General features: G+C 40.0%; 1 protein-coding gene across 2 annotated transcripts in view; it reads left to right on the top strand.

The window, feature by feature from the left end:
* The window catches only part of BTG4 (BTG anti-proliferation factor 4), a 28,212-nt gene extending 12,523 nt beyond the window's left edge, over positions 1 to 15,689 (top strand). The window contains exons 1-5 of one of the 2 annotated variants that reach the window (XM_003129840.5): positions 4,537 to 4,622; positions 5,081 to 5,279; positions 5,749 to 5,886; positions 12,907 to 13,105; positions 15,200 to 15,689. In XM_003129840.5, coding sequence (XP_003129888.2) covers positions 5,107 to 5,279; positions 5,749 to 5,886; positions 12,907 to 13,105; positions 15,200 to 15,382 — 693 coding nt within the window. In that variant the 5' untranslated portion in view covers positions 4,537 to 4,622; positions 5,081 to 5,106 and the 3' untranslated portion in view covers positions 15,383 to 15,689. Of the gene's footprint in view, positions 1 to 4,536; positions 4,623 to 5,080; positions 5,280 to 5,748; positions 5,887 to 12,906; positions 13,106 to 15,199 lie in introns of those variants that run through there. The other variant, XM_021062766.1, reaches the window with a different exon arrangement.

Here is a 15,958-nt window from a genome sequence, read left to right as displayed (position 1 = left end):
AATTGCAGCTGCCGGATGACGCCATAGCCACAGCAATGTGCGATTAGAGCTGCGTCTTTGAAGTATACCACAGTTCTTGGCAGTGCTGGATCCTTAACCCAGTGAGCGAGGCTAGGGATTGAACCTGCAACTTCATGGATGCTAGTTGGGTTCGCTTCTGCTGAGCCACGATGGGAACTCCTCCATAGATTTTTTTTTTTTTAAGTGGGAAACTGTAACTAGAGATCACAAAATGAGTGTTAGAATTATTTATTGACTCTAAGCCTTTTCAGTAGGCAGAATTAAAATACATATCTTGGTATGTAAAAAAAGCAAAGTTCATATTAATATAGTCATTTCAAATTTAACATTATAGGATTTTTACTTAATTTCTTTGAGCTTGTACTTTTATTCCTTTTTCCTTATGTTGATAATCTTAGTTCATAACAACATTAAATATTTATATTACCCTGTTCTATTCTCCCTCCCCATATATATTTATATATGTAAGTATATATATAGTTTTAAATAGTAATACTAATATTACTGTAAACAAGTTACAGCATGACCTTTTAAAACATCTTTGTATCTCTCTCTAGAATATATTCCAATGTGTTTGAGAATCACTTGAAATAAGTCTTATCTCTGTGTAGTTGTCACGAGGCACAATTTTTATCCTGTTGGCAAAATATAGGCATAGTAGATCTTAAAACTAATTTGATTTTCCATTCATTTTGAACTTCCCATTGGAATTTATTTTATCATAGACTTCACCGGTTGAAGTGAAAGAACACCATTTTGCAGAGGCATCTCCTAGGATTATATCAAAGCACTCTTCTTGATCTTAATACTATTCAGCTTGTTTTTTCATTGTAGGAGGATACATTCTTGTCAAGTTTACAGATAACAGGTAGCCAAGAAGATAAGAGAATTTACTGGATGACAAAATCAGAGTCACAAAGAATCTTGATTCTCTAATGGTCTAAATTTAACAGAATGAACTATGACAGGTAGAGCTGCAATATGCGGTTGTTTTATACAGCACTTAATGCACGAAGCATTAGAAAAGACATAAAGATGATAAATATAACATATTTATTAATAAGCGCCCACTTTTTGAGCACTTGCTATACTCAGTAAATTGAGCTACAATCCAAATCTGGCAGGCTGATTCCAAAACCTTAGGTAGACTTCTTATCCACGTTTTTATAGATGAGAATTTGAAGATTGGAGAATTTTAAAAACTTTCCCAAGTTTCTCGTGAGCTAGAGGACTGGGAGTCAATCCATGATGCTTGATTTTCTTTCTTTTTTTCCTCTTTAGGGCCACACCTATGGCACATAGAAGTTCCCAGGCTAGGGGTTGAATCAGAGCTGTAGCTGCCAGCCTACACCACAGCCACAGCAACACCTGATCCAAGCCACATCTTCAACCCACATCATAGCTCATGGCTGGATCCTTAACCCACTGAGTGAGGCCAGGAATCAAACCTATATCCTCATGGATACTAGTCGGGTTTGTTACCGCTGAGCCACAACGGGAACTCCTGATGCATGACTTTATAGCTGATTTCTTAACTGCTTTGCTATATTGACTTCTTGTAACAACTACTAGGAAAGTCCTTAACCGGGTGCTTTAATATGAAATATTATTGACTGTAATCTTGCCAACAACCCTATGAGGTCGCTATTGCCCCTCCCAATTTCACAGACAGGAAACTGAAATTTCAAGAAGTTGAGCAAGTTGGCCCAAGTTTGCATGGATAGTGAATTGTAAATTTGCAATTTATACTCATATCTGTCTGACTCCAAAGCCCATATTCTTTTTTTAAAAAATTAAAATTTATTAAAAATGTAAAAAATGTATATAATTTTAAAGTAAATTTCCACTTACAGTTATGTCAGAATGTTGGCTATATTCCGTGTGTTGAAAAACAACCTTGAGGAGTTCCCGTCGTGGCGCAGTGGTTAACGAATCCGACTAGGAACCATGAGGTTGCGGGTTTGGTCCCTGCCCTTGCTCAGTGGGTTAACGATCCTGCGTTGCCGTGAGCTGTGGTGTAGGTTGCAGACGCGGCTCGGATCCTGCATTGCTGTGCCTCTGGCGTAGGCCGGTGGCTACAGCTCCGATTCGACCCCTAGCCTGGGAACCTCCATATGCCGCGAGAGCGGCCCAAGAAATAGCAACAACAAGAACAACAACAACTAAAGACAAAAAGACAAAAAAAAAAAAAAAAAAAAAAAAAAAAAGAAAAACAACCTTGAGCCTCTCTTACACCCAGCAGTTTGTGCCTCCTGCTCCTCCACCCCTAGGTTGCCCCTCCCGCTCACTCTTTGTCTGTGAGTTTGCTTCTTTTTTTTTGTTATATTCACTAGTTTTATTTTTAGGATTCCACATATAAGTGATATCATACAGTATTTGTCTTTCTCTATCTGATTTATTTCACTTAGCGTAATGCCCTCCAAGTCCATCCATGTTTCTGCAAGTGACAAAATTTTGTTTTTGTTATGGCTGAGTAATGTTCCATTATATATATAAAATATATATATCTGTCATATCTTCTTTATCAATTTTTTCTGTTGATGGACACAGGTTGCTTCCATATTTTGGCAATTGTAAATATGGAACATCAGAAGGTGCATATAACTTTTCAAATTAGTGTTTCGTCTTTTTAGTCTTTTAATACATACACTTATTAGGAGTGGATTTCTTAGTCACATGGTGGTTCTATTTTTAGTTTTAATTTTTATTTATTTATTTACTTTTAGGGCCACACCTGTGGCATATGACGGTTCTCAGGTTAGGAGTCGAATTGGAGCCGTAGCTGCTGGCCTACACCACATCCACAGCAACTCAGGGTCCGAGCCATGTCTGGGATCTATACCACAGCTCACGGCAATGCCAGATCCTGAACGCACTGATCGAGGCCAGAGATTGAACCTGAAACCTCATGGTTACTAGTCGGATTTGCTTCTGCTGTGCCACAACGGGAACTCCTACTTTTATTTTTTGAGAAACCTCCATATTGTTTTCCATAGTGGCTGCACCAATTTATATTCCCACCACCAGTGTGCAAGTGTTCCTCCTTCCCCACATTCTCACCAGCTATTATCATTTGTGTTCTTTTTGATGATAGCCATTCTGAGAGGTGTGAGGTGATATATCACTGTGGCTCTGATTTGCATTTCCCTGATGATTAATGCTACTGAGCATCTTTTCTGGTGCCTGTTGGCCATCTGCATTTCCTCTTTGGAAAATGTCTGTTCTGTTCTTCTTGAAGCCCATATTCTTAAACATTATGTTGTGCAGGAAGGAAAGATGTGACTAAACAGTAGCATTCTTGAAAGACACTACTTGCAGGTTCTGCTTGTAGCAGACACGTGATGCCACTAGCAATGAGATGAATGCACCTGAGGCTGCGATCTAGAAATACGGTACTCGGAGCAAGGGTGGTAATAACAGTCCCACTCCATTCTGTCATGGCAGAGCCCACCTGTAGCATTGTGTGGGATTCTGGACTTTACCCTTCAGAAGAGGATTACTGACATACCTGAAACTCATCCAGATGTGAGTGGCAGGTATGGTGAAAAGTTGGTGTAACATGTCCATGGGATGAACTGTTTAAAAGCTAAGAATAGTTAGCCTCCCTGCCCCCCCAAAAGAGGCGGCTCCAGGGAGGCTAGATAGCTAGTATTTGGAGTGTCTTCATGGGATAGAGGATTAAATACAGTCTGTATGGTTCCAGGGGGAGCTCTAGGCTGTACATATAAAGACTCAAAGCCTTGGATGTAGTTGCTCAAGGGGAGCAAGGACTGTCTGATATTTGGAGCTTTTTAGAAAAGAAATGCGCTTTCTTGTAAGAGAATGAATTCATTTTCACTGACGAAGAACGTGAATGACCACTTATCATGGGTGTTAAAGACATAAACCAGGTGTATATGGCTTCTTACGTTTCGTGGGTAAAAGAATCATCAGGGGGATCTTGTTAAATATTGATTCCCAGGCCTTGCCTTTAGAAGTATTGATTCAGTGGATCTAGGATAAGGTCCTGGACTCTGCATTTTTCACAAGCAGCTCAGTGGGTCCAAATCAGGTGATCCGTGACCTATACTTTGAGAACTAGTGAGGCTACGTTAAACGCTGAGGTCTCTGCCACTTATTTTACAAATAAGCATTTTAGTGAAAAATACGTGTGGTCACTATAATGACTATTCAAAGGAAGTTGCCTTTAGTTTTATAAAAGATCTGAGACACGAGTCTTTATTTTAGGATGTTGATGGTAACCGAAGACGAAAATATTGGCATGTAGGCTCTTAGGATATGACAGGAAAAGGCTCGATTCTCAATCTGTGTCATAAAAGATAAGGCTTTTACAGCAAAAATAAGATATAAGTCCAGTTTGAAAATCTTTAAAGGGCATTTTAAATAAGGATCCCATTTGGAGATGCTAAGGAACAATCTGAAGGGAACCTGGAAAAAGCTGGTCAGTTATCCTAAAGGACAGCACCTGTGTAAAGCTACCACCTATTGGGCTTTGGGGCCCAGGCCTATATAAACTGCAGCCTAACACTGACGAAACAGGTGTGGTCAGAGTGTCTTCTAAATCTGGACCTATTTTTGTTGGGGCCAAAGAGCTTTTGCTGGCAAGTATATATTTGACTAATCTTTACTTTTACTTAAAGGGCAACCTGAGAGCCACATTTTAAGAGCTACTGTATCCTGAAATGTTCTTGCTCTCTGAAAATATATTTTTAAACAGTGGTGCTTGGTGTAATTTACTGTCCCGTATCAGGATTTTTCAAAATGCTTAATTTGTGTAATGACTCATTTGTTTCTTAAGTGTATTACTGTATTTAAAAGACTTTTTCCTTGAAAATCATGAAAAATGATTTGAAAATCATTAAAGGTCAGTTGAGGAACTGATGTCCTTGGCTGTTGTGTTGATTTGAGAGTATTGATGTGCTTTTTTGGTTCACTAAGGACTAGCAAGTGACTTCTGTCTTAAATTTAAAGTATATAAAATTTCCAAATGGCAGGAATTGTTGATAATAAGTCAGACCCTTGTTTCTGTTTAATTTCCTCTTCCTTTTAATGGTTGCAGACCCCCTCATTGACTTTCCTTGAATCATGAGAGATGAAATTGCAACAACAGTCTTCTTTGTCACAAGATTAGTGAAAAAACATGATAAACTGAGTAAACAGCAAATAGAAGACTTTGCAGAAAAGCTGATGACAATCTTGTTTGAAACATACAGAAGTCACTGGCACTCTGATCACCCTTCTAAAGGGCAAGCCTTCAGGTGAGAGCTGGGATGTGGAAGGCCTGGCAAAGGGAAGTAACAAGACACCAGGAACCACCTGAAACGGTTTTGTTGGCCGCCTATAACAAATTAAAACTTTAGGGGCTCAAACTGCTTTGTTTGAACTTGGAGTTGAGAAAAGGAGACATGGTAAACGACAGTTCAGTCGAAAGCTACAGAGCAAACCTCCTTATATGTGGTGGATGAAACAATTTCTAACTTTGTTTACCATGAAGGGAAACTTTGGTGAACTAATTGTACAGCTTGGTAATGGAACCCATATTTTGAGTTGCTGTGTAGGAAGTCGATATTTTACTCTTACTTGTAAAACCGTGGAGGGTGGGGAAGGTGTTGGGGGCAGTGGAAGTGAGGCAGGAGCTGGGTAGATTGGAGTTGTTTGCCTACAATGTGATTCTCCTGCTAAAGCTCCTGTCACCACATCTTTGTTCCTCTTTTCTTGTTTTTAAAGGTGTATCAGGATAAACAATAATCAGACTAAAGATCCTATTCTAGAAAGGGCTTGTGCCGAGAGTAATGTGGATTTTTCTCACCTGGGACTTCCAAAGGAGATGACCATATGGGTAGATCCCTTTGAAGTGTGCTGTAGGTGAGTAATCTCATTGGAGTTGGTTTGTGTGCTCTGTGACCCTTGGAAACCTTAGGCTATTTAGTCAGCTCTGTGCACCTTTGTGAAAAGTGATGCTTCAAAGCCCTGGATTAGCAGGGAGGGCACAGTTTGGATGCAAACTACATCAGAACAACACAGACTTCCATTAGTGTGGACGGAGTGGGAAGCACAAAGATTTTTGCTCATTATTTGAAATTTGACTTTAATCACTGTATTTTCCTGCCAATTGTAGATCATAATGTCCACATATTAAGGGTAGTATCCGAGTTTCCTTGTGGCCTAGGAGTTAAGGTTGTGGCATTGTCAATGCTACAGCTCAGGTCTAATATTGGCCCCGAAACTTCTGCATGCCGTGGGTGCGGTCAAATAAATAAAAATTTTAAAAATGCCTATCATTAAAAAAAATTAAAGGCAGTATCAAGGGGGAAGAGAAGTTTTTATTGTCAGCAATTCAGTCCATCTGCTGAATCAAGAAACTAGTCTGTCTTTTATCTTAGTCAATTCCTAGAAAGATTGATAGAATCCTTGCTGCCCACCAGTAATGACAGCATAGTAGCAGAAAGTCATAATGTCTTTCAATTTGCTTTGCTGTCAAGCCATTTCAAATTTTTTTATTGACCTGTAGTTGATCTATAGTATTAGTTTCAGGTGTACAACATAGTAATTCAAAAAGTTGTTTCGGGAGTTCCCGTCGAGGCTCAGTGGTTAACGAATCCGACTAGGAACCATGAGGTTCCTTGATCAGTGGGTTGAGGATCCAGTGTTGCTGTGACCTGTGGTGTAGGTTCCAGACTCTGGCTCAGATCCCATGTTGCTGTGGTGTAGGCTGGTGGCTGTAGCTCCGATTCAACCCCTAGCCTGGGAATCTCCATATGCCGTGGATGCGGCCCTAGAAATGGCAGAAAGACAAAAAAAAGTTGTTTTGCTATGTATAATGTTTTATTTTTCAGATTCCACATATACGTGATATCATACAGTATTTGTCTTTCTCTGTCCAACTTATCTCACTAGCATGATATTCTCTAGGTCCATCCACATTGCTACAAATGGCAGAATTTCATCTTTTATATGGCTTAGTAATTATCTATCTATACACCACATCTTCTTTATCCATTCATCTGTAGATGGACACTTGGGTTGCTTCCATGTCTTTATTGTAAATAGTGCTGCTATGAATATTGGGGTACATGTATCTTTTTGAATTAGTATTTTTGTTTTTTCTGGATATAAACCTAGAAGTGGAATTGCTATATCATATGGTAATTCTGCTTTTAGTTTTTTAGTTTGAGGAATCTCCATACTGTTTTCCACAGTGGCTGGCCAATTCACATTCCAACAGTGTACAGGGGTTCCCTTTTTTCCACATTGTTGCCAATATTTGTTGTTTGTAGACATTTGATAATAGCCATTTTGACAGGTATGAGGTGGTGTCTCATTGTTTTGATTGCTATTTCTCTAATAGCAATATTGGGCATCTTTTCATGTGCCTGTTAGCCATCTTTTTTTTTTTTTTTTTTTTTGAATGTCTATTCAAGTCTTCTGCCCATTTTTGGATTGGGTTGTTTGGTTTTTTATGTCAAGTAGTAAAGGTATCTACGTATTTCATACATTAACCCAATGTCGGTATATCATTTGCAAATATTCTCTCAGTAGCTTTTTTTTCTTTTTTCTTTTCCCCCTGATTTTTAGGGCAACACCTGTGGCACATGGAAGTTCCCAGGCTAGGGGTTGAATTGGAGCTGCGGCTGCTGGCCTAGACCATAGCCACAGCAATGTTGAAGTCAAGCTGCATCTGTGACTCACCACAGCTCACAGCAATGCTGGATCCTTAAGAGATGGAACTTACATCCTCATGGATACTAGTAGGGTTCGTAACTCACTGAGCCACAGCAGGAACTCCTGTCTTCAGTTTCTTTCATCATTGTTTTAGATATCTGAGTACAGGTCTTTTCCCTCCTTAATTAGATTTATTCCTGGGTATTTTGTTCTTTCTGATGGTGATGGCAAATGAGATTGTTTCCTTAATTTCATTTTGATAATTCATTGTTAATGTGTAGAAATGCAACAAGTATTGATTTCTGTAATGTTACCAGATTCACTGAGCTCTAATAGTTTTTTGGTGGTGTCTTTAGATGAGATTGTGCACATTCAGGGTGGTATGGCCATAGACTTACGGTATCTTTAGGATTTTCTGTGTACACTATCATGTTACCTGCAAACAGTGACAGTTTTACTTCTTCCTTTCAATTTAGATTCCTTTCCTTTTTCTTATCTAATTGTTGTGTCTAGGATTTTCAATGCTCTGTTAAATAAAAGAGGTTGAGAGTGAGCATTCTGGTCTTGTCTGATCTTAGAGGAAATGCATTCAGCTTTTCACCACTGAGCATGATGTTAGTTGTGGGCTTATTGTATATGACTTTTATTATGCTGAGGGATGTTCTCTTTATACCTGCTCTGTGGAGTTTTTAATCATAAATGAAGTTTGAACATTGTCAAAAGCTTTTTGTGCATCTACTGAGATGATCGTATGATTTGTATTCAATTTGTTAATATGTATCACATTGATTTGAGGATATTGAACCATTCTTGGATAAATCCCACTTTACATTAAAAGGATCATACACCATGTCTTGTTGAATCATCTAATATTTTGTTGAGAATTTTTGTGTCTATGTTCGTCAGTGATACTAGCCTGTGATGTTTTTTCTGTGATAGCTTTGTCTATTTTGGTATCAGAGTTTTGTGGCCTCATAGAATGAATTTGGAAGTGTTCTTTTCTTTGCAGTTTTTAAGAATTTAGTTTGAGAAGGATAGATGTTAACTAAACTGTGAAGCTGTCTGGTCCTGGAATTTGGTTGGGGGTTTGTTTTCATTTACTGATTCATTTTCATTACTGGTAATTGATCTGTTCATATTTTCTATTTCATCCTGATTCAGTTTTGGGAGATTACCTATTTCTTTTAGGTTGTCCACTTTATTGGTGTTGTCCACTTTATTGGTGTATAGTTGTTCATACTAATCTCTTATGATCCTTTGTATTTCTCTGGTATCAGTTATAAACTTCTCTTTTTGTATTTCTGATTTTATTGATTTAGGCTCTTTTTTCTTGGTGACTGTAGCTATAGGTTTATTAAGTTCAACTTTTCAAAGAAACAGCTGTTTGTTTCATTGGTCTTTTTTTTTAATTGTTTTTTAATCTTTCATTTATTTCTGCTCTGATATTTGTAATTTCTTTCCTTCTTCTAACTTTGGATTTTGTCTAGTTCTTCTAGGTATTAAGATTAGGTTGCTTTATTTGAGATTTTTTTTCTTTCCCAAAATAGGCTATTATCAACTATAAACTTCCCTCTTGGAACTGCTTTTGCTGCATCTCCTAGATTTTTGGATCATTGTGTGTTTGCCTATCAATGTGATCTGTCCTGAAGAATGTTCCGTACACTTTAAAAGAATGTGTATTATGCTGCTTTTTGATGGACTCTCCTATAAATATCAAGTCCTTTTGGTCTATTGTGTCATTTAAGGCTAGTGTTTCCTCATTGATTTTTCCCATGTGAATGATCTGTCCATTGACATAAGAAAGTTTTTCCCTACTGTTGTGTTACTGTCAGTTTCTTCTTTATGTCTGTTAATATTTGCTTTATGTATTTAGGTGTTCCTATGTTGGCTGCTGTATATATTTACAACTGTTATATATCTTCTTGGATTGATTCCTTGATCATTATGTAATAACTTTCTTTGTCTTCTTATAGTCTGTTTTAAAGTCTACTTTGTCAGATATTGTTACACTGGCTTTCTTTTCACTTCTCTTTGCATGGCATAACTTTTCTGTCCTCTCACTTTCAGTCTGTGTATGTTTTTAGATCTGAAGTCAGTGGGATTATTTAGATCTGAAACCAATGGGATTATTAACTCATTGTACCATAGCGGGAACTCCTCCCTTGCTTTTAATATTTTCTCTTGGAGTTCCCGTCGTGGCTCAGTGGTTAACGAACCCGACTAGGAACCATGAGGTTGCCGGTTCGATCCCTGGCCTTGCTCAGCAGGTTAACGATCCCGCTGAGCAAGGATCAGCATTGCTGTGAGCTGTGGTGTAGGTTGCAGACGCAGCTCGGATCCAGCGTTGCTGTGGCTCTGGCATAGGCTGGTGGCTACAGCTCCGATTCGACCCCTAGCCTGGGAACCTCCATATGCCGCGAGAGTGGCCCAAGAAAATGGCAAAAAGACAAAAAATATATATATATATATTTTCTCTTTAATTTTTGACATGTTAATTAAAATGTGTCCTGGTGTGGTCCACCTTGGGCTGATCCTGTTTGAGACTCTCTATGCTTTCTGGACCTAGACGTTGGTTTCCTCTCCCAGGTAGGGCAGTTTCCAGCTATTATGTCTTCAAATATATTCTCTGACCCTTTTTCTCTTCTTCTTTTGGGATCCCTATAATGCAAATGTTATTATGCTTGGTGATGTTCCAGAGGTCTCTTAAATGAGTCCTCATTTCTTTTTATTATTTTTTCTGTTCAGCTTTGGTGATTTCTATTACTCTTCTAGCTCACAGATCTGTTCCTCTGTATCATCTATATACTATTAAATTCCTTTCAGTGTATTTTCATCTCAGTCATTGCATTCTCCAGTTCTATTTGGTTCTTCTCTATATCTTTTAACTCTTTGTTAAACTTCTCACTATTTTCCTCCCTTCTTTTCCCAAGTTCTTTGTTCATCCATTATAATCCATTACCTTGAACTCTTTGTTGGGATACCTTTCTCTACTTAATTCTTCTTCTGGGGTTTTATCTATCCTGTTCCTTTATTTGGAATATGTTCCTTGTTTCCTTGTTTTGCCTAATTTTTTAAAATTTCTGTGTATCTGGCTCATAAATGCGTTTATAGAAGCCCTGTGAGTCCCAGCACCACACTCCCCTCTGGTCACCAGAGCTATATGCTCTAAGGGTGCCCTCTGTGTGGGCTGTGTGGATCCTTATGGGCTGACTACTGTGGGTGGTCTGGTAGGTAGGGCTGTTCTCTTGACTGGTTGTTTGCCAAGCCTTGACTTGTATGGAAGCTATTAGTTGTTTGTTGGCATGGTTGGATCCTGAGGCATCTGGTTACAGGACTGAGGGGAGAGGTACCAGGGCTTGTGTTGGCCTACTGATGGGCAGACCTGGGTCTGGGGTAGGTGGTTGTGGGGCTGAAGTTTCCAGATATAGTGTCATCCTGCTGGTGGGTGAGGTGAGTTCCTGATATAATGTGTCCGAGAGCCAATATTGGACGACTTGTGTGTGGGGCTGTGACCCAGAGGGTCCTGGAGCTAGTGCTGGCTCACTGATGGGTGAGTTAGGTCCTAGGGTCTCTGGCTGCAGGGCCTTTGGGGTCACAAAGCTGGTGTCAGCACACTAGTGGGTGGGATTGGATCCTGGGGCTGCTAGATGAGAGGCCCAAGGTATCCTAGAGGTGGTGTCCACCTACTGATAAGCAGGGTTGGGGCTCAGAGGATCCTGGAGCTGTTGCCTACCCACTAGTGTACTTGGGTATAGCCAAGTCCTGGGGCTAGTGCTGACCTACTGGCAGGTAGAGCCAAGTCCTGGGTTCTCTGACTACAGGGCTTTGGGGGTCCTGGAGCTTGTGTAGGCCTGCTGGTGGGTGGGGCAGCTCCCTGACACAGCTGGCTGCAGGGTCTGGGGTGTTCCAGAGCTTGTATTCGTCTAATGATGGTGGAGGCTGTACCCCTGAGTGGCTGGCTGAGAAACCCAAAGTGTCGCAGAGCTGGTACTGGCCTGTTGGTAGGTGGGGCCTGGGCCCAGGTGATCCTGGAACTGGAGCTGGACTGCAGGTGGGTGGGCTAGATCCTGCCATGGTAGGCTGTGGGGCTGCAGTGGTCCTGGGGCTGGTGTCTGCCCATTGGTGGTGGATGAGGCCAAGGCTCAGGGGTCTTGAGAATGTCCACTGGTGGGTGAGACTGGTCCCCAGGCTGGTATGTGTGTGGGACCAGGTCCAGGAGTCCTGGAGCTAGTTTCTGCTCCCTGGTAAATAGAGCTGTGTCCCAGGGTCTCTGCTTGCAGGGCTCTAGTGGTCCCGGGGCTCATGCTGCTGCACTGGTGTGTGGAGCCAGGTCCTGGGCCACTCTCGTGGACAATGCTGCATCCTGGGGCAGCTGTGGGATTGGGGGTCTTAAGGCAGTGTCCCAGGTAGTAGGTGGAGCTGTTTCTCCACCTGGCTAGTTGTTTGGTCTGAGGCATCTCAGCACTGGTGCTGATGGGCTCGTGGGTGGGTCTGGATCCTGGTACTAATAAGCTAGAGGGAAGATTTCCAAATAGAACCTGCCTACACCAGCATCCATGGTGGAACAAGCACCCGCAAATGGCCACTGCCAGTGTTTGTGTCCCCAAGGTGAGCCCCAATGCCTCCTGCCTCTCTGAGAGGTTCCAAGATCAGCTGGCTTCTTTCAAATCACTGCTTTTGCCCTAGGTGAGATTTTGTGTGGGCCCTTTAAGAGTGGCATCTCTATTTCCCACAGCCCTCTGGCTCTCCTGAAAGTAAGCCCCACTGGCCTTCAAAGCCAAATGTTCTGGGGGCTCATCTTCCTGGTGCAGGACCCCTGGTCTGGGGAGCTCAATGTGGGGCTCAGACCATTGTTCCTTGGGGAGAATCTCTGCGGTTGTAATTATCCCATTTGTGTGTTGTCCTCCCCAGGGGTATGGGTCTAGACTACTGTGACTCTGCCCTGCTTACCTGTCTGGTCGTGGTTCCCTCTTTTGTATCTTTAGTTGTAGAAGATCTTTTCTGCTAGGTTCCGATCTCTTATCAATAGTTGCTCTCTAAATAGTTGTAATCTTGTGGTGCCCATGGAGGAGGCAAGCTCAGGATCTTCCCATGCTACCATCTTGGCCAAGCTCTTACTATTTTTTTTTTTTTTAAATCACTCTTCTGAAGTTACTGAGTTGTCTCCAGAAAAGATTAGAATTGGAATCCCTAACCAATGTTTTATTTTCCTTTCCTACTTAGGTATGGTGAGAAAAATCGTCCATTTACAATTGCTTCTTTCAAAGGCAGATGGGAGGAATGGGAATTATCTCAACAAATCAGTGATGCTGTAAATAGAGCCACGTTAGACTACTCCTCGGGCACTTCCTCTGATGAGGAAAGTTGTAACAAGGAACCTCAGATAATTCCTAAAGTCATCAATCCAAAGAGTATCTATCAGGTAAAGTATTCTCCATTTCTTCTCAGTACTTTTTTTTTTTTTTAATTATTATTCTAAAAAGAGCATGCTTACTGTAAAAGGAATGAAAGAAACAATTGGAAAGCCTGGAAAGCATGAAAAGCCAAAACTATAAGATTAAAATCACCATATCAATATTTTGGCAAAACCTTTTTTCCTTTCTTTTTCTTCTCCTTTCTTGTGCTGTATTCCCTCTACTTGGCTGAGTACTCAGGATATAGACCATCTTTTTTGGTCCCATTTCTCCATAGGGTATTTGAACAGTATTTGAACATACATAAATTTCCTTTCACCTGAATTCCTCCAGTATTAAATATGAGTAGACTTTGTTGATAATAGAAAGTAACATACCGTTCACAGAACATTTGGAAGATTAAAAATGATCAAAGATCTGTAGTTCCATTACCAGAACAGTTTTTCTAACTTTTTTTTTTTTAACCATAACCATGATCATAGAAAGATATGCATATCTACATATTGGAAATAGGTTTCATGAAACAATACTTATGCTTACTAGGAACAATGCCTCAAAACATTTTAAATTAAACTGATGTCAACTAACTAAATTGATTTTGTGACTCAGTAATGGTGACGATCCACAGTTTAAAAAACACTGACCTGCAGAGTACCTCTGACACTTTGTATGCAGGCATTTTTTGTTAATCACTTATGTATTTACATGTTAAAGCAATGTAAATATTTAACGTTTTTAACCATTTGCTTCCCTCATAATTAATGTATTGCTGGTAGACATCTAGGTTGTTTTCACATTCATGTGATAGTAAAAAAGCTAACTTATACAGAGATGTCTGAATCTTAAGTTACTTCTGGAGATTTGATTCTTATACATGGAATTATTGGGTCATTGGGGATGGACATTTCATAGTTTCTTAATACATGGTAAAGTACATTCTAGAAAGATGTTTTTGGAGTTCCTGTTGTGGCGCAGTGGTTAACGAATCCAACTAGGAACCATGAGGTTGTGGATTCGATCCCTGGCCTTGCTCAGTGGGTTAAGGATCCAGCGTTGCTGTGAGCTGTGGTGTAGGTTGCAGACGCAGCTCGGATCCCGCGTTGCTGTGGCTCTGGCGTAGGCTGGTGGCTACAGCTCTGATTAGACCCCTAGCCTGGGAACCTCCATATGCCACGGGAGTGGCCCTAGAAAAGGCAAAAAAAAAAAAAAAAAAAAAAGAAAGATGTTTTTATTTATAGTCTTACCAGCTCCATGTGAACGTGTTTTATCATTTTCCCTAAAATTGAGTATTCTCATTGAAAAAATAGCATTTTCATCAAATTGTCTATTGTAAATATTAAGTTAAAATTAAACAAAGCAAAAGCTCCATGTATCCAAATGTTTTAGGTTCTTAACTGTCTTATGAATTTTTTCTTCTTCACCCATTTATCACTTGAGGTCCTAATATGTTGTTATAGGCTCTTCAAATGTTAGGAATATTTCAACTTCTCATGTTACTGGCAAATTTTTTTTCCCTAACTTTTTAAAATTTATAAACAATATATATATATTTCTAAACAATTAACTATATATACTTTATATTCTACATGTATAAAAGTTTAAACTTAAGGCAACTATTTTTACTATAATTCTATTTTTATGCTTAGAAAGATCTTCATCTAGGGATCAGATTTATAGTAAGCTATATTCTTTTAGAGCAGTGTGCTTTCAAAGTGTGGTCTGAAACATTTGTATGGGTCATCTGGGGTGTTTAAGATGGGTGTTTTTAGACCTCAACACCAGAGGTCATGATTAGACAACTGAGCTAGTGAGACGGGGGTCAGGTAGGGGAGAATATAGAAATATATACAAATTTGGATAAAATTTTTAACATTTTTGATTGGCTTAAAGAAGTTCATTAGAAAAAACATGAACTGACTTACTTCGTACCCTTCAATGTGAGCCAATTTTCCACAGATAATGGTCTCCTTTGATTTCTATTCATTGTATTTCCTTTGCTTTTAAAAGGTTTAACCTGTGAGTTATAGGTTTCTATTTAATCTTTGGAGCTGGCTTATTAGTTTATAGGAACTCTTGCTCCTTTTTTTTTTTTCCCTCCCCAGGTTGAAAACTTGAAACAGCCCTTTCAAACTTGGTTCCAAATGCCCCGCAAAAGGAATATGGTGGATGGCCGGATGGGCCTCCTGAGAAATGCTTATCATGTGTTGCATAAAACCCCTAAAGGTCACAGGCCCGCTGCTGCACACCGGGTGGACAGGTACCACTGGGTCAACACAAACCGATAAGGCAGTGGCTGAGCACTCAGTGGGGCAGAGCTCAACAGAGCTACTTCATATTTTCTCTGAAACAAAAATGAGTCTAAGGTTGAGAGGCCCGGGAAACAGAAAAAATAACCACATGAGGGACAAGGGTGCCTGTAGATCATGATTGTGTTCTTAGCTGTGCTTTTAATTCTTATTTAATTTTACATGAAGTTTTATGTAACCCTAGTGAATGTACCTAATAAGCTAATAGAGTGACGATAATTGACGTGTGGTAAGATTCAGTGAATTATGAAAAGTAACAGTTTAAATAAACGTGCTGTGTTTTTAATCCCTTCCTAAGTTGCGTTTGTTGCAAGAACGTTTGTAAAGTTCTTGTTTCTTTATTGGCCATTAAAAAAAAAAAACCAAAAAACGTAGGCTGGGAATTCCTGTTGTGGCTCAGGAGTTAACGAATCTGACTAGGAACCATGAGGTTGTGGGTTTGATCCCTGGCCTTGCTCAGTGGGTTGAGGATCCGGCATTGCCGTGAGTTGTGGTGTAGGTTGCCAATGCGGCTCCGATCTAGAGTTGCTGTGGCTCTGGCGTAGGCCAGCAGCA

Source organism: Sus scrofa, chromosome 9, assembly GCF_000003025.6.
Source record: "Sus scrofa isolate TJ Tabasco breed Duroc chromosome 9, Sscrofa11.1, whole genome shotgun sequence".
NCBI classification, from domain to species: Eukaryota; Metazoa; Chordata; class Mammalia; order Artiodactyla; family Suidae; genus Sus; species Sus scrofa.
The sequence above is the reverse complement of the archived record's forward strand: the minus strand, read 5'-3'. Positions and strand labels throughout refer to the sequence as shown.